A 19,379-nucleotide genomic window follows, 5' to 3' on the forward strand; every position below is an offset into this window, starting at 1 on the left:
GGCCTCTGGCAGCAACACTGAATCATTTCTTGGGGGATTTAATAAAGTAGACTTAGTCTCCTAAGCTGGGGATGATGCCTACTTCTGTTTATTTATGACACAGGAACCTCAGCAGTGCAACCTCCTCGAACAGGCAACTACTTTAAGGTGCCTACAGTTAGGTATAAATTCCCTGCCATGCATCTGTACTTTATAAGTTCACTATTTCCAGGCCAGCTTATCAACTCTCCTTGAAGCACTGCTGATTTATACAGTTCTAGTCCAGATTCACCACATTCATAGTATCCTCTCACAACATGTCTATTGCACTAGCCATCACCAGTTATCAAAATATTCCTTACCTGTGTGATTTCATTCATTACTACATGAGTGCATCGAGCTTCGTATTCTGGGCGAACTTGTTCTTCTTGCTCTAAGTACTCAACTGTGTCCCATTCATACTCCAGTTCAGCCTGCCGCCGCTTCCAAAACTCCAAAAACAAAGTAACTATCCAGAAGATAAAGAGAGCGAGCAATACATGTGAGCGTTGGACACTGCTTGACCCCCTGGGCTCTAACATGTGGCTCAGTTTTCCATACAGCTTTCCACAGACATGGAACAAAACCCTTATTGGCTAATGCAATAGTGAAAATAACTGGATCTACTCCTTTATGCAATTATTGCTTTGGATATATAGGTACTTTAATAAGAGAAACCTGAGGCAAACAGTGTTGTAAGCATATGCTAAGGAATGCATATACATTTATTTGCTTTCTGCCTAAGGCTAGAATATGAGCACTTCGGATTTCATATTATAGACTGCTTTTGAAAAAGTTTATCATGGGGTGCATAAGAAATCAAGTTGGTTGGATAGGTGAAGACAAAATGCTGGAGAGTGCAGGACTCCTAGAAAATTAAAACTCAGCATGCCAAAACTTGCCACAGGGAAAAGCTCACGTTCATTCGGTCTGCAATTTTTGTGTGGACAAATTATCAGTTTGCAGACTACGAGAACCAATGATGATTCAGGTAAAGCTGCTTAAACACAGCTGCCTTTCCTCCTCACTAGCAGGAATCTGAAGGGGCTGCAGCTCTTTTTGCACGGCACAGAGCTTAGAAACTCTCTGGGCTGGCCCAGCCGTTTCCCTGGACTGTGTGTGCTCCTACAATGGGAAGCGCTGGGGCACCAAGTACACAGATGCCTACGTGGTACTGGCTAGACATGAACCCAGCCAAACTCATTACTTTGTCCCGAGTCATGAAGCAGGCAGATCTGGCAGCAGAGGCAATGACAGACCCAGCTGAGAAGGCTCAGGACAACGGGTGTCAGTGCCACGCTCCTCGGTACACCCGGATACTTTATTACTGGAGACAGCGCATCCTCAGACTGAGTGGTGTGGGTCTGCAGCACTGCCTCCAGGAGGAGTTAGTATCCCACCCCTGCACTCCTCATTACTCCCATTGTCTGGGAGTAATTAACCCTAAAAGTGGTTTTTTTTTATTAGTTTGGCCCCTCATCCTGAATGATGAAACAACAATGGCATGTGGTTACAAGTCCAAACATTAAAGGTTATTTCCAAAATCAGGTGTGGTCAATAAACCCCAAACTGAAGCATTTAAAAACGAGAAAACTCCATGGGCTGGGCTGTGAGATGTCCTTGGCATCTGCACACAGGCAAAACCATAGGAAACCCTCCTCTCCTGATTATTCAGGGGCCTCTTTCACCAGGACTTCTCCGCTACTTCATGATTAGAAGCACAAAGGCCATTCCAAGCAGTGGGCTAGAGGATCGCATCTGCCTTCTCCTGCAGAGCAAGATTAGTCTTCCATAAAGCTGGAACTGCTGCCCAGCCCAAATCACAGGAGGCTACAGGCTGTACTGATTTGCTCCAGCTGCAAATCCAGAAGTGCAGGACTTCCCTCTGTGATAGCCTCCGTGCTAACAGTGAAAGAAGGGCTCATAACATGGGGAGAGCGCTCTCAGCCCCAATGCAAAGAAAACTTCTGCTAGCTAAAATAAGCCAGCAGCCAAGTTGTGTCTTCCAGAGCAGGGAAGGAGCGGCTGCTGGATTTGACATTTGCCTTTTGTTTTGAACCAGCATTTTTTTTAACAGTGGAAACAAATGACGTTTCAGCATCAGGAGATCTGAGTGCTAATTACCCCTCACACTGGTGATTTGTGGTGTCCCCTTTCGCGTGTCCCTCAACACTGCCATTCAGTATGGCTTGGGTATTCTGCCTCTGAAGCTGTGTCACCAAGGGCTGAAAAGTTGGAGAACATTTGTTTGTTTAACTGATCTTGTTCAGGGAGGGGATCCAGCGATGGCAGCAAGTGAAGTGGAAGCTGCCTTTTGTTCATGACCTTTGCCAATCTAATCATACCATCATGGGAGAAGTGGCAGAAGTGTTGGTCCAGAGCATTAATGTATAGAGGACTAATTCCTGAGGCCAAATTCCCTGGTGTTTTATAGTGCCTTAAGATCTTTGAAGGGAATAGACTAAAAAAAGCAATTATTAAAAGTGTATTGATGATAATGATGCAATAATATGTCTAAAAATCTGATATTATTTTAATTGTTTTGGACCAGGAGGTCTAAAAAAGTATTAGAGCAAGATGAAAATTACAGCTGGAATTGCACCAGGACCGTGGGTCGTTTGGATTCAGTACAATTTTGACTGAATTTCTGTAATACAATTCACCTCTTTATATAGTGGACTTATGACAAGAATACTAATAGACCTTGCAGCCATCACTATAACCATGCAGCTTAACTTTGTAATTATTACTCTTGGAACCATTCTTCAAAACAGGAAACACAATTTTAATTAAAAAGCAAATTGCAAATAAATTAACTATTCAGATGACAGGAGATTACATTAGTATCAAACTTCTAATTTTCTTTTATTTAGAGAATATCCTACTGGTATTTTGATTTTAGCATATATTTTGAAAGAAATCTTTTTGAAATGATATGTTTCATCTTATATTGCTTTAAAGCAGTAGCTATTTTGAAGCACTTTAGGTCATCATTGGAAAATAAAAATACAATGCGTTTTACAAAGAAAGCAAATTATGTATTCTTGTCAGCCTACATATGAATTCAAAATGTTACATGAGTTATTTTCTCTATAGTGTCCTGCATACAGAACTAACATTGAGCTTATTTTGGTAATTTCTGGATAAGACAGTGCAATAAAAGCCAGTTAACAAAGTTCATAACATGAACAAATGAAACCGCTTCTGGGAAAATAGACCTTGCCTGATGCCTTGAATACAGCACCAAGTGGTTTCACCCATGGGAAACATCCTGGTTTCAGATACATTTTCTCTGCTAAAAGATAAATCTGGTGCTTGTAACTACTACACTTTTTACAATCAGTTTCTTAAATAAAGACAGGAGGAAAAAATTCCTGGGAAACATGATAAATGACTGTTTTTCAATTGCCTTGCACAGTCACACAGCTGTTAATAGGCACAGGCAGCTCCAAAACTCTTTGGAAAAAAAACCGCTCCTCTGCCAGATATACTTAAGCATGTGGCTGGCTCCTGCTGGATGAACATGAGGCAGCTCTTATCACTTCTCTTGGACTTTTCTCCAAATCAAATGAAACAAAACAGACACTGAAAACCAACTTTAAGTTCTACAATTTTCTGTTTTCTTATGATGCTAAAAAAGAGTTCCTGTGAATGTACGTATCTTCTACGGAACTACCTACTAGTGAATTCCTGAGTGCTAGAAAATGAAGTCGTTGCAAATTTATCCATGTTTTCTTGGCTGATGCTGAAGGCTTGGCCAAAATTAGATGACAAACCACAGTTGTTGAAATCGACTTACCCCATATGCCCATAAATACTGCAAACACCAGTGTTCCAAAGCTATCAAATATACAGAGTTTCTGGAAAAATGGAAAAGAAAAAAAGGCTTAAAATATAATCGACCTTTTTTTTTCTTCTACACTGACCCAGAACAGAAGCTGCTTACTGAACATGTTGATTTTTAGCTTTTATGTAGTTTAATAAACAATCTTTATTGATAGTGTTTCCTCAATTTCTGTCAATGTACACCATCCTCCAGTAAATTAAGGAAATTAAATACAAAGCCCAGAATTAAAAATATAAGCAACATTAATTAATTTTTAAAATTTTTAATAAAAAAGAAATAACACCACAAATTATCAATGTGAGGGAGAATTAGCACTCGGATCTCCTGATTTTGAAACATCATTTGTATAATTAAATATTTTTTAATTAAAATAAAATAAACCCAAATCAGTCTGGCTGTATCACATCTAACAGGACATGGCTGTGTCACAGCTTCTGTCATGGCCCACATCAGCCTCTCCATGTACCCGTCTCCTGCTTGACAACACGGGTTAAATTCAAGGCATGGATCCAGATAACTTCTTTGGGGAGGGGTGGGGCAGAATTTAGAAATGTCAAAACGTGCTTTAAACATTTCCTCAGCAAAATTGATTCAGAGCTACTGATTTAATAATTGAATGTGGGTTTTCTTTCCCCTGCCCCCAAAGGAAAAAGTACCCTCAAATGAAACCAAAGTGATTAATTTTTGATTAAAAACCCCCTTTAGTCCCGTATCAAATATTTGGGGATTATGTAAAATAAAAAAAAACCATTTTGTTCATCTTAGATCAAAGTGGAGTGATTATTGTTTTTACTTTTCAAAGTTCAGTCACTGTATCAAAAGACACAACTATTTGCACAGTTCTAGCAATTCTGCAGGACATTAGTGGAGGAACAACATTGTTTTATATGCAGTACTAGAGAAACTGCAACTAAAGTTCAATAGCATGCCTATAAGCTGTAAAAGTAGTTACCTTGGATGATTCACAGGTGATGGTGAGGTTCCAGTAGGTACACGCTTTATCACACTGAGGGCACATTATGATATTACCTCCTATGTTGGGATCACATACTTCTTGGCTAAAAACAAAACTAGTCAGTCACTCACCAACACTAAATTCTTTAGTCCTTTTTTGCACATAATCTCAGGGAATTGAGAAATAATTTACCAGTGATCTGCTCTCAAGAATCCCCCCTCCCCACCCCAGCAACACATCCCCATTTCCATTCTTAGTCCTCATCTCAAAAATGGTTGACATGGGAGGAGAATAATTTCCATCCATTGTACATGGTGGCAATTCTCAGAACTGCTCACATTAAAAATAAAACAACTCTTCAAAGATCTCACATTATTCAACAGGAAACCCACACGTCCATGCTCACAGGTGCTATCATAGCAAGTCTGAGGGGAGAAGGAAGAGCGTACCAGAGCAAGGGAGAGCTGCAGAACTGAAATGGCTACCTAGTCCCTGTGGTCTTCTAAAGAAGATCAGATTGGAAAACATGCAGAGTCGGGCTGCTAGGGTAATTCAAGGGATGGCAGGTCTGCCTCCTAAGAGATGGCAAAAAAGTTGCCATCTAACTAGTACACAACAACCTAGTGTGGTGGAGGCTGAAACGTGATGTAATTGCTTTCTACAAATACATCAGCAGGGTAAACACCAAGGAGGGAGATGAACTATTTAACTAAGTGATAATACTGGCATAAGGCTAAATGGGTATAAATTGGCCACAGGAGCAGAGCTCCGGAACAGCCCTTCAGCACATTTTATAAAGATGAACACCCTGCTTGAAGGGGGTACACAGTGTGATGGCCCGTAGACAATTTGGCACAGTTACCCAGGTGGTTTTCCCTGGGTCGTTGTGCCATGGTTGAACTTTGGCATGATCTGGTGAGGGAATCTGTGTCATGGCTGTGCCTCTCCTCCCAACGTATCCTGGGCAGCTGAAACCCTCTGTGCTGTTGTTCTTCCTGTTTTCTTCTCTCAAAAGAGAGGGAATAAATTTTGGGGGTTTTATTGAGGTCTTTGGGTATCTCCTTTAAGGATTACCGCAGTGAAAAAGATGTGTTATGGCAATTTGTTTTGACTTCCGACTGTCACTCCTTTCTTTGTGTTTCTGCCCTAGGTGTGGTGAACCTAGTGCAAAATATAAAGAAAATGCTGAAAAAACAAACTCTCACATGTCTCCCACTGTAATGGTCCATGGACATCCATTACTCCTCTAGCTCACATTTTATGTGTTTACCTTCAAATCCATAACTGTTGTTGTTCTCTGGCTCTTTCATTTTGCCTCTTTTATTATGCAGTGCCTTGCAAACCCCGTACAGTTCCCCACTGTAGGGGAATGATCAAAATTGCACGTGATATTAAAATAGGCCTGATCAGGTACCTCCATGTGCAGTTGTCCTTTGTCAGGCATCCATACAGAAAACAGCCAACTCCCACAACTGCAGCCACGATCAGCATATTAGTGTAAAAGCCCAGCCAAGCAAAGTAGATTCCAATTTTTTCTCCATAGTATTTCCTGTGGAGGGTAAAGGTTTTTTTCTGAAATGCTAGTAAATTCACATTTCTGTTTCAAATGGCTCTTCATTTCAGACATTTTGTGCCAATTCATATGGTCATATTCCTCCGGTTTGAACTTTGTGATTGCAGAAGTATTACAGCTGGGTATTTCTATCACCACTTTTATGCTTTTATAAGAGGATAGGAAGGGGAAAAAAAAAAAGGAAAAAGAGAGAAAGATCATACCTTGCAAAGAAAAATTTTAAGTGATTGCCTTTTCATGAATTGGTTTATCATGAAACCGTGCTCAAAGTATGCTCACATGCGTGAGCTGGTGCAGGTGTATGTACCTGCCCTCAGTACTGAGCTGTGCCACTGTGATGTCCCCAAAACCAGACCGGCTATGTAAATTCCTAGTTCCCTCTGCATTAGCCCAGCCTCGGTCACACCAACCTGATGAAATCCAGGGGCTGCAGTTTGAAAATGTTTTTAGGATGAGCCCATTCTCTGTAGAGAAGATATCGTTCACTTGGGCAGTCAGGATCAGTTGACAGGTGCCTAAAACTAGACTGCAAAACAGAAAGAGCGTGGGAAGAAGATACCGTTAATCTAAGCAGCACGGATCTCATCTCTGCAGACCCCGTGCCATGAACCCATAGTCTGGAATAGCCTTTTTGCCCAGTCCCACTGCAAGCCAGAAAAGGAGCAGGAAGGCAGCTCTGGGAGTGCACCAGGATTCAGGATAGAAGGTTGTCAAAGGCACCTAATGCTAAAGCAAACGCTTTACATACGTGAGCTGAAAATAACAGAGACTCATAATGAACTTAAATCTAAGCACATGTCAGCGTCTTGGCTTGACTTATGCATAGAAAATAGGAAAGGATCCATTCTAATTAGAGCACAGGACTGAATTAAAATTGATTTTAAGTAGCTCTAACATGCTAACATGCTTTGCTTCAAAATAATATTGTACTGGAATGAAGGCTGGAAAGTCTGAGGGATAATTCCAGGGCTTCTAGTCTCTGTTTTAAATTTAAAAGAGAGTTCACATGGAGATAATCCTTGTATTTTTTACTAGGTTATTTGAAAACCTATTTCAATAAAGCCTATTTTATTTGAGGGAATTTTCCATTCTATATCTGTGATACAAGAAGACAAGTGACATTTGTAGAAATCTATAGGCTACTTTTGATTTTCACAGTAGCTGTGATATATAATTTTAATTGTGTAAAAAGACAGTCATTAATTACTAGGCATACTGAGTCCAAATTCCCCATGCCATGATAGAAATAGCCTGCAAGGCAGGTTTTAAATCTTTAAAAGGAAACCTTAAAAATGGATAGTCACAATGTTATTAATTCTACCCTGTAAAGCTTTGGGTCACTTACAAAAAACATGATTTGTCTTGATTCTGCCTTAAAGATTTCCTTGAAATCCTTGGAAGCCTCCTGAATATGTTAAGCAGAGTCCAAACAGCTGAAGCAGTTACCATTCCTGACCTCCCATGTTCTCAGTATCTTCTCAACAGAACACACCTCGGACACAGAATGGTGGCTCTGATAGGGAGGAGGTGTGGGGGTGTGGGTATATAATAGATATAATGCAGTCTTTGCTTCCTCTATCCCATTTGCAGCCTCACATGGAGTTTTTTCCTTAGTCAAATACTCTGAAATCTGATTTTTTTTCTCCTTCATTTTCTTTTTCTGTGCTATTGCTAGCCTTCGTACACAAAACAATTTTCAGATAACTTGCTTTTTTAAATGATCTACTTTAAAAAGCTTCAGAAGTGTAGGTACAAAAGCTTGCATCTTATTGCAAGATTAAATTCAACCTAGTTAAACTTTTCTCCACATGATTCTGACACCACCTCTGAGGTGTTGGACTGGCCAGACAGAGCCTTCCTGCAGAAACGTGAGTGTCCCTGCACATATGTCACCATGTTTGGGAACTGTGGGAATGTTTCCCACTGTGTGAGACATTCACGCATCCTAAGATGAGATTTGTATTCTACATCTTTATTAACAATGTTGATATTTGATAGGAATTTTAATAATTAATAATAATAATAATAATAATGAAAAAAGAGACAATGTTAAAATTGATTTAGAACTGATGATACAGTGCATCATGGGAACGATCACTCAGGCCAGGCACTTTACTGAACTACATCTCCCAGAGAATATAAGGTTAACACCTCCTAAATGAAATATATTGTTTTTCAGTTATGGAGCTACATTTTTAACCAATAGTGCTTTGGAAGAAAACCTGTTTAGCCAAACTGTGTCCTATTCTAATATGTGGATATAACAACCAGTCAAGGAGTGAGGCAATCAATAGTGCTTGTATCTTTTGATATAAACCCCATAGAAACAGTTCAGACCTCTGTTTCAAAATACATTTTAGTTACAAGCACTGGACTTACATCATGAAGGGGAAATGCCGCTTTGTAGATTCCTGCGTCCAGTAATTTGTTAATGCCAAACTTTTTCACATTGTTTTTAGTTGCATATTCCACACGGGACAGGATAAAATGAACCTGAAATTTAGAAAATATTTTTGCATCTCTTGCAACCTGAAAGTAATCATACACAGCTATACCTGTTTCAGCATCTACTTGAGTCAGGAAAGGGTAGGCGGTGCAGACAAAATTAATTGCACTGGGTATATGAACCATTCAAATCCCTCCTTTAAATTCAGGTGGAACATAAATGGGACAAATGTAAGGTATGTTTTCCTTCTGGATTGCCCAGACTGCTTCATAAATGACGCAGGACTATTGCATCCCAAATATTTCTAATTTTTCAGGATGCTTTCATGAAGGTAATTGCACTGATTTGATTACAGAAATCTTTTCTTTTTAAGATTAAATGCTAGAAATACTCCACAGACTTACAATTCGGCTTCTAGTTGCAGGATTGAAAAATGTGTCTTTGTCTTGAATATAGAAGTTGGACAAATGTTCCTTTTGAAAAGGGGCAGTGAAAAACTCTTGCTCGGGTTTGATGATATTTTCATCCACTCTGAAGAGTCTACTAAACCAGTTGAAAGCTGAGTCTCGCGTTTTCAGGTCATTGGGTTGCAGAGGCAATTTGATGTGCATAACCTCGGCGTACATGCACAGCACTTCCCAAGGCGCATGCACTTTCACAAAAATAAGTTTTTCATCCAAAACCTAAAGTGAAAGAATATTGAAAATATGTGTGTAAGGAAATGAAAGCAAAGATTTTTCATAACCGTTCTTAAACTATCCAGAATTTTCTTTTTTTTTACATCTCATAGATGATCTATTCAAAGATGCATTCATTGTCCATCTTAGCAAATACATCATTAGCTTCTGTAAAAGCACTGACATGAGGTAGACACACTCGAGCATATAAAGGCATATAAAAGTATATTAAAAAAGACAGCTAAATGTTCCCTTAATGCTTAATGTTTACAACTCTGCAAAGTATTTTACAAAGCAATTTAAGTTTAACAACGCTTCTCCCACATGGGTTAATTAGGAGTGTTTGTACGTGTAGCCTGGCAGGGCAGCTGTGGCTTTGGAGCTGCCAGTAACTCCCCAGCAGCTCAAGTTCAACCGCAGGGTGACGTGACTTGATGAAAGCAGGCTAGGCACCCACGGGTGCTCCTGGGCAACGTGAATTCCCAGCTTCACAGGGAGAATGGGGAGAGGGAAATCAGCCGAGACTGCTGAGAAAGACAGCTCAGGGCACATTTGCTCCCAGTTGCACGCCAAAACCAGCACCAGTAGGCAGCGGGAACCCTGACAGCTACCCTTGTCTCCTGTCTACACATGGCCTGCAGACCTTCTATTGACGCCCTGTGTTAGTGAGCCGCAGCCTCGTGAAATTACATGATGTAGCTCGTTGGCTCAGGAACATCGGACAGGTATCTGATCTAGCCTGGTGAAACTTCCAGTTTCAAAATTTTTTCAGTCCTGATCGTGGCAGAACTATTGAAAACTGCAAGAGGGCCACGTCAGACTTCCAGCAAGCGGTTTACTTTCTTGGGAATGTGAAGAGCCAGACCGCATCCTCGGATGTGCAGCAGGAGCCCTCGCTGCAGAAATCAAATAAATACCCTGATGCCATGGATTCTGAGTCTAATTTGGGAGGAAGAGGCAAAGCGACCTTTTCTGGAGCTCACTAAAGACTACCAAACGACAACCAATTTAGACTGGAGGTGACTGTCCTGGACGGGAGGACCCAGACGGAGGGCTGCAGCCCTGCAGGGCAGGAAGGGGAAGGGGCTCTGAGCGGCCTCAACCCTCCCTGCAAGAGGCAGCGGCTCTGGCAGCTGGTGTGCATTATCACAGCGCTCTTGAACTGCCTGCAGGCAACATCACAGCCCAAAATATACAAAGCATGAGAGTTACAACCACTTGCACGGTGCCAGGCCTTGCGGGGAGCAGGGTCACTGCTCTTCTGGCAGGGGTGTTCTGCCCCAGACACCCACTGGCTTCCCACACGTCCTACAGAGTCAAAGTGGGGCAGAACCTCTCCTCTGAGTATAGCCAGTAATTTTTATCTTCCAAGCGCTGAGCAAACACGACCTGTGTAATCTCCCAGATTCCCAACTTTTATTTTGCAGAGGAAGGAACGGACACAAAGTTTAAAAGATTTTGCATCAGATCACACAGACACTACTGACAGAAAAATGGTGGGCCTTTTTCTCCTGAGAGGAGAGAAATGTTACAGTAAATTCATATATCTGGTTTCCTTATTCCCGTAGGGGCAGCTTTGCTCTCAGACACAGCCGTTCACACAGAGAAGAGCACTCACCGATCTCGTTGCTTCAAGTTGCAAGCCGTTGTTTATCAGGTTTGATTCATATACTTGTCTCTTCCTCTGTTAAAAGGTATTGAACACTGTAAAATATCTGTTCCAAATTTCCCAAATATGTATGCATAGAAGAATGGAATTGCTTCCCAAAACAAAGAATTGTTGGGTTGTTATCTCTAGAGCCTACTTGACAGCTACTGTGGTCATAGGTACAGCCTTATCTACTAATGCTGATCAGTTTTTTTTGTCTGATATGCAATATTGCCCTCAAATGCAATTGTGGAGAATTCACCCTTTCAGTTTCTGGTACATTACAGAGGTAAAAATGTGTCCCAGGTTTTGAATTTTGAGAGCAGCTACCCCTGAAACTTGTCATCTTCACCTTTAGTCATTAATTGGACTACTGACTGCAGCCTCCCTCCCCCCATTGATCTGCCCTTTAGAAAGTCTTCATCTCAAGGACTTTCCATCACACTTTCCTTCCAGCAACCCATAACTTTATTCTTCTTTCACAGTAATTGTATGAGTTCACACAGTGGTTCAAACTGTAGTAGCCCTCTACGTTTTAGTCCATGGATAAGCATTCCCAAAGGAAGAAGCCGAGAGCTGTAGCACTTGTAGAGTCAGTGGTGCTGTTCTAGGAACATTCAATGTCCCCAGAAGGACAAGACAAGTTTTCCTCAGTAAAGATGAAATTCACAGATCATATTAATTTCACTTCCCAGTTACCAGCACTTGGCAGGTAGTAAGTTACAAAAAATCTGAAATGTCTTTGCAATCTTGAATTTGCTTCTCTGCACACATGACCACCCCCCAAAAACCACAGAGACAGGCAGCCCCTCTCCCCTCCAAATACAAAATATACATCTCTATAAGGGATTTATAAGAAATTTTGAAACTTCATGTGAAGTAATCCAATTTAAAAGCTATCTGCATCAACCGGATAGTTCCCAATGAGCTATTTCTTTATGTAAGTCAAGGGTAGCCAGCTTTCCCTGGCCTACAGACTGCCTGTCAGAATATCAGCATGGGTACGGGTGAGGGCTTCTGTGAGCAGTTTGCCAGAAGGAGGTGACATTAACGCACTGGGGACCGATGGCTTTATTCCTGAACCAGGCTAGGCTAGGCATGCAGCGAGGTTCTGAGTCACTTAGTAATACTGCTTTCTTACTCCCTGATTGCTTTCATGCCACTGGCCAATTTTTTAGCTGTTTATATGCCCTGTGCTTAAAGGATTCTGCACCTAGCACTACAGGAACTTAAAAGAAGAATGGTCCAATGGCTTCTGTCAGCTGGTTCTCTATAGCCAGACCAACTGCCTTAATATCTGTGCTTAAGATCCAGGCCTGTTGCTACTGTGAAGGACCAGAGTCAATGAACGACCCTTTAGATAAAGTCTTAGGAACTTTGATAGGTACATGGAAACTGGTCTTCAGGACTAGACCCAAGACCCACTCACTCCAGGGGGCAAAAACCAGATGCTTCAGCAAAAAGGGCAAAAATCTTCAGGAGTTCCACAGAACAGGCCAGTTGTATGTCCACATAAGTTTCATCCAGTTCTTTAATGTTTAAAGACTGTTGTAAGTCCCCAAAGCAGAAAAAACTATTTTTCCAAAACTCTAGCAAGTCTTGCAATTAATAATTATAAAAGTGAGTAATAATATAAACAGCCTATCCCATCTATACTTCATTAGTTCTGAGCTGCAGCACCTGCATGTGGCAATGGTCACCATGGACTAATTTCATATTTTGTTAGAAGGTATTTCTTTGATCTGTTTTGGATCTTCTGCCTTTTTATTCCAGTGAATATCACCTTCTTCTCAGGTTAGGGATAGGAAGAGCCAAATTTTTCAAACCGTTTTCTTCTTTCATCACTACTTACCACATTTCTCATTATTATTCTCTTTTCTCAAGATAAAACCACAATCCCAAACTTTGATAGCGCTCTTCATAGAGGTATCTCTCCATGTCCCATTAATCCACTTGTTCATTGGTGACAGTATAATGCTCTTTATATTTTTTCATTGTTTATATAACATTGTGTATATATATATGTAGTATGCATATTTATAACGTACTGTATATATGTAATCCTTTCTATTATCTAGAATTTTGATGGTAGCTGAACCTTGAAGAGGACACTTAATATAGCTGTTTCCTGTGACATCTAAGTCTCTTCCTTGTACTAACAGTGCTAACTTAGAATCCCAAATCTGAATGAGCTTTTTCCTTGCAGTAACATACTTCCTTGCATTTTTCAACATTTCATAGGTAATAGTGCTCTCCATTCTCCTTCAAAGCTAAAGGTTCACAGTCATCTTGGCTTCTGAGTAAACTACATAATGATTTCCTCTACAATTTGTGTTATATCATAACTCAACCCCCTTATCAGATCATTAATATATGTAGTACACAACACAGGAGTTGTTTGTTACTCCACTATTAACTGTTTTGCCATTTCATACTACCTCTTTGCTTCTTCCATATTCACATGGTTCTTTGTAAGGTGGATAATACTGAGTCATGAAACTATTTCAACCTGAGTTCTACTTTGTTTCAGCAAATAAAAAAGGCAGAGGGCTAAATACCTGTTTTATTTCCTCCTAAATAGCACAAAGATGGATGCAGGGCAATTCTCATTTGTAGAAGTCTAATTTTTTTTTTTTTTTTTTAAATCTTACCATTCAGATTGCTTTAATAATTTATTATGGCAAGGACTTCCCCAAATTAATTTTGCCCTCAAAATCTTAGAGGAATGTTGACAATATTAAAGTTTCTAATAATGCATTAATGCAAGTAGTGAGAAACGAAGCCCCTGGGAGGCTTTGCTAATTAGGGGCTTTGCTATTTTATATAAATGATTGAATTATGCGCATGATGATCTATGGAGGAGCTAGACTTTTACCCAGAGGAGTCTATAGTGGTTTTGCCTTGGCTGGGGAATACAGCATAAAGATATGATAGCTTATTAGGCTGGAAGGTGGAGACTATCCAAAGTTTATTTTAGTATCCGGCATTTTGTTCAGCTACCTGCAAGCCTAAGTTGTAATAATAATGTAATCATGGCAATGCTGCTGATCTAAACCTGACATAGATTTTGATGATTGAATGGCTAGCCAAAAGACTAAGACACTACAGAATGCATAATCATATACAATCTTAAGAAAGTGAAAGCACAGTGTAAGTAAATGCCAAGTATTACAGGCATGTAGAGGGTTAGGTCTTGGGAGCTACTTTTTCCCCATAATCCTTTCAATGTCTGGTGACTGTCTTGCCAAGCTGAGGAGACTAACAAGATTGTGGGTCTGGAAATTGGTAGCAGACCACTAGCAGTTTTTCTCTCTGTGTTTCATAAATGGTAGGGAGCACTTGCTTTGATTACAGTGACAGAAGGATGCCAACTCCTATCTTTGTTTAGTTTCTTTTGCACAAAGAGAAAAGTTCTCCACAACAATATCTGTGTGGCTTCAGGGGAAAAATCCTAACAAGGAAGGAGTGCTTGAATAGCCACCTCTGCCTTACCTGACAGGCAACAGATAAATCATAGTCAGTAAGAGAAACAGCATGGGGCCCAAAGCCTCCCCCATGGAAATCAGCTAAAGGGGGTGGAGAGGAGAGGATCACTGTATCAATATTAGCTGCCAACTCTCACAGTTTCTTCGATGGTGTTTGGAAGCTTTCCTGAAAGTCCCAGCTGTCAGCATCAGGAAATTAATTGATTGAGAAGCTCTGCTTCTGTAAGCTTCTTTCCCTTATGTTTGAAGATAATCACAAAAATGTGAAGCATAATATGCTATAAAGGCTGACACAAAAAAAGTAAACCCAAAGAACTCCAAATGCATATTTTCTGAGATACGCTCTGATTTTAAGACAGCCTTGTGATTTTCTGAAACCTGATTCATGACCACACAGAACTGGCAATACTGCAGTCTAGCCCTGCTCTCAACAGTGGCTTCTAGTCACCCTGTTTGGAAAGACCCATTTCTGGTCCTATGAATGTATGCAGTAACTTCAGAGTAACTCCCTCCTTCCATTTGTCTTCCCATCCTTCTGGCATCCTTCCTTCCACCCATTAGGCAAAGAAGTAAAAATCTGGGATTGGGTATGGCACATGCTAAACAGTGGGAGAAGTACAATTAAGTTTTTGAAAGGTTATCCAAGCTTTTTTTTGTGTTGGTTATCTAAAGTAAGTAAGTCTAGAGGCAGGAACTGTTCATTGTTTGCTTATGAAGACAAACTTCTCTAGCCCTGCTGGAGTTCTCCGTCAGACCGTACTTAAAAAAAAAAAAGATGCGTGACATGCATGTAATATTCTCTGTGAATTATAGTTTTCATTTAATTTGGAAAAAAAAATCTATTTCTGTAAAGCACAGATTACTTCATGGCTGGAAATGAAGGTTTTGCCCACATTCCTACTTAAATTACTGACAGTTTTTCTGTTTAATTCTGTTGGAGGGAAGCAGATGGACTAGAATGACATTCTGCATCGATTTATTTTGAACTCACCTTTCTGGTGCTAACCCTTTAACTTTCAACAGTGAGCTTCTTGAGGACCTCAATGGATAAAACTGGCATTTTGGAGCATTCCTGGAAAGACTGGTGATACTTAATTTCTATTCTGATGGTAACCTATCCTGACAAATAAGGTACATAAATTGTAGGTTTAAAAAACATGCTTTGGGCAGGAATTTCAATTGCTTGCAAGGTACAGTTTCTGGAATCTGCTCCTGAGAGTTTGATTTTTGCTAGTGCTTGCAAAATTAATTGTATACTGACTTAAAAACATTTGGAGTTTGAATTGAGTTGCATATATGAATCTTATCTGCTGACTTTGGGATCTGTAAATTATGTTAGAAACTTCCATGAGGATGTCATTTCATTAGATTGACTTTGCCTCCTTTAAACCAGATTTCAGAAACACATGAAAATGAGGGAAGCACAGCACCACTGCACATCTCCAAGAGCTTCAGAATCCTGTATTTTTGTTCCCTCTATCCAAATCACCCCCATGCTTTTAGTTAAGTTATTTCCTTCTGTCGTCTGAGATGTTTTCCCAAGAATACCGCTAATGAATATAAATTTAATGCTGGGCCACTTTCTCAGGTACACTCATGTAATTCTTTTGAAAAAGGACAGAAAGCCATTCAAATCAAATATAATGATAGTCCCAGGACCCGATTCTTCTCTTGCTGCAGAATAATAGGTGGATCTGTGCCCTTTTTCTCTGAATCCAGTAAATTAGATACCTAGGTCTGATTTTCAAATCCTTCTGACAAAATTCACTAAGTGTTTGGGGACTCCTCTACTCTCAGTATCATACAAAGCCACCCAGTGCAGCACCCAAAACTTTTCACTTCAGATATGTAGACCTATAGATGTCCACTGACAATTTAAATTCTGCCCCAACTTCCACGTCATGCAATCAGATGGGGTGCAGTGTGCATCAGACAGAATTTGTCCCAGCGACTACACTCCTGGTCCCTACAATTCACAGACCTGTAATGTTGCACATGGCCAGTGGAGACCTTGCTGCTGACCTCAGTGAGGTGAGGAGAGAACAGACTTCACTGGATCTGCTATCCTTTAATAAGCTGGAGTTTCCAAATTCTGTGAACAATAAAGCTCTGGATAATAGCTCTATAAAACTGTAAAGGGAGTCAAAGAAAGAATAGCAGGAGCAAGGAACCTATTCAGGCTTAAAGCACCTTGAATTACACAAGATACTGCTTATAAAATTTGGCATTTTCAGTTCATCATTGATCAGAGACAGACAGTGATGTTTGCAGTATTTAAAGCTGATAGTAAATGGCAATACTCCTCATTTTGGTTGTATTTCATCACAAGGGTAGAAGTCGTTTGCCCCAGAAAAAAATACAACCAAATAAACAACAGTGTCAGTAGGACAAGTTATCAAGTAGGTTTTATGCCAACACTTATAAGACTTGTATGTATCTTGGGCAACACCATCCCCACACCATTCTGGGAACTGTGGTAGGCCAAAATGTTAATTCTCTCCCTGGAATTCCAAGGATGCAAAACTGTACCATAAATGTCACCTTCCTTTCCATCTCAGACATAAGGTATATGTGTTTTGTTTCTTAGTTTCAAATATTCTATTCACATTTTTTTCTTTGTTACTTCTCAGTTTCTCTCCTTTCACTCCTAGTATGAGTGTAAGGTAGGTCCCAAGGCAGCGTCCTGCATCCCGCTCGGGAGGAGGTACAGGAAGAAAAATATTATCAGTGCTGCCAATGTCTGTGCAGCCTTTGCTCAGGGAATGAAGATTTGCAGCACATACAGCTTCTTCCACTTGCATGGCAAGTGATCTCAAGTGAGACAAAGGACCTCTCTGTCTTTGAGATGACTAACGCGTTTGTGTGCTTGGAGCTGACCTGCACGCATCCCATCCTAAAAAGTTAGAAAGCTTACATCTATTCACATTTTAAAAGACTGTTCCTCCAACAATAGATTTAGAAATGCATTTCTAAACTGCCGACACCTGTCTGTGAGGCTTTAGAGGGAGGGAGCCAGTACTTCTGAGTTGTATCACAGGAGTTTGGTTATGACCAGGTGACTCAGCTTATGTGACAGACTCATTGAAAAAAATCCTCTCCTCGCTCCCTCTTCTCCTTCCTGCACCTTTCAGTACCCTCTGGTACTTTACCCTATGTGTAGTGTTTTGTCTGTTTCATGGCCAACTTTGAATTTTTTAGTTATCATTAGTTCTCCAGCTCAGTGTCATCACACTTGTATCCTCTGTTCTTGTCCTTGGAAGTCCTCTGTAACTGCCACTTCTTCATCCTTGTCTCCTTCTATGCTTTCTACTGCCCTTTCAGCACCGCATGCATTCCCAGTATCAAAATTCTTGCCTACACCTTCCACAGTACCCCTATGGCTTCAGATTCTCCCTGTCCATGGAAATCCTGGCTCTGAAAACTGCTATCACTGCTGTTTTCAGCTTCCTTCCGACATATCCATGTCACCCCAATCACGCGTCTCAATCTCCTGGCAGTACTTCTGTCCACACAGCCTTTGTCGGCCACTTTCCTGCCAGGCCACAGAGCTAGCTCTTATTCAGCTTGCTGTCCACCAAGACCATGAGGGCCTCTTCCACAGAGCTGCTCTCCAGCCACTCAGTCTTCACCTTGTCTGACCATTAGTCTCATATATTCTCGTTTTCACCTTTGTTGCGTGTAGGTAGACCGCTTCTTCTTCCTCAGCACACCACAGATTCAGTGTGGCTGCAGATCTTTGTAGGACTGAGACCTTTGAAAGTAAACTTTTTTTGCAAGCACCTAGCGCATTACCCACAATCTCCTGGTCTAATTATTCATGGTTTCATTCTGGTTAATGTCCTAACATTAATGCTGTGTTAAAAATACTACTCCATTGCTCACATTTAATTTCCATCACTGTTTGGAAAAGAGACTCATTATATTTTTAAGTATATTTGGGCAATGGCCAAATATTAAAAACATAAATGTAAAATGCTAATTGATAAAAACAATTGTTTCCAAAGGGGCAGCTTTTTGTTTCTAATTAGCTCTTTCAATTAATTTTTATTGCTGATCCTGTGATCATGTGTAATGCAACATCCACCCACTGCAGGACTCCCTCAAACCCTACTAACGACATTCCTTATGGCTGCCCCATTAATGCCAACGACAACACTGTGTAATGAATATCAACCAACTTAGTACAGGCCTTTTTACTCCTACTCTTCTCTTTCCTAACTGCAAATCATTATTTGTATACGAGGTCCTTTCAGTGTTATCTTTGTCCTTGCCTGTCTCTACCAGAGGCTGCTGCTGGAACATGGAGAGTTGCTACATCAGAGAAGGAAGCGGGTGGGTGGGAAAACGCAGATGCCAAGGGGACTACAATCCCGTGGACGGATATTTCTCAGGCAGTTCACAATTACAATAGCTCAATGGTATGGCTGAGCTTGTTTTTGTGGCCCTGGGTACCATAATGAATGTAGTCCACTGATAGAACTACTGAGATAATTAAAAAATAATAGTTAAAAATAATCTATGATTGTCGTTCATAGTTGCTAAGGAGCATCAAGCAGTCACTGGCTTGAGTCAGAGATTTTTTGCAAGGTCCCTAGGGGGGGCCAAGCTGTTGAAGTGTCAAGGGAGGGAGTGTTACAGGGAGAAATTCTGATGGTAAAGTGACATACAGTTATTTCCCATAAATGACTTAGGTGCTTTATTGGGCAGAATGTCAGCAGCTATATTTATAA

The 19,379-nt window shown here is 40.5% G+C and overlaps 1 protein-coding gene across 1 annotated transcript in view; it reads right to left on the reverse strand.

The window, feature by feature from the left end:
* ANO6 (anoctamin 6) overlaps nucleotides 1–19,379 on the reverse strand; it is a 79,744-nt gene that overhangs the window by 20,991 nt on the left and 39,374 nt on the right. The window contains exons 4-11 of the mRNA XM_052790512.1: nucleotides 11,135–11,200; nucleotides 9,244–9,522; nucleotides 8,773–8,886; nucleotides 6,804–6,919; nucleotides 6,235–6,369; nucleotides 4,818–4,923; nucleotides 3,818–3,878; nucleotides 342–487 (exon numbers count right to left, since the gene is read on the reverse strand). Coding sequence (XP_052646472.1) covers nucleotides 342–487; nucleotides 3,818–3,878; nucleotides 4,818–4,923; nucleotides 6,235–6,369; nucleotides 6,804–6,919; nucleotides 8,773–8,886; nucleotides 9,244–9,522; nucleotides 11,135–11,200 — 1,023 coding nt within the window. The remainder of the gene's footprint in view (nucleotides 1–341; nucleotides 488–3,817; nucleotides 3,879–4,817; nucleotides 4,924–6,234; nucleotides 6,370–6,803; nucleotides 6,920–8,772; nucleotides 8,887–9,243; nucleotides 9,523–11,134; nucleotides 11,201–19,379) is intronic.

Source organism: Harpia harpyja, chromosome 6, assembly GCF_026419915.1.
Source record: "Harpia harpyja isolate bHarHar1 chromosome 6, bHarHar1 primary haplotype, whole genome shotgun sequence".
NCBI lineage: Eukaryota > Metazoa > Chordata > Aves > Accipitriformes > Accipitridae > Harpia > Harpia harpyja.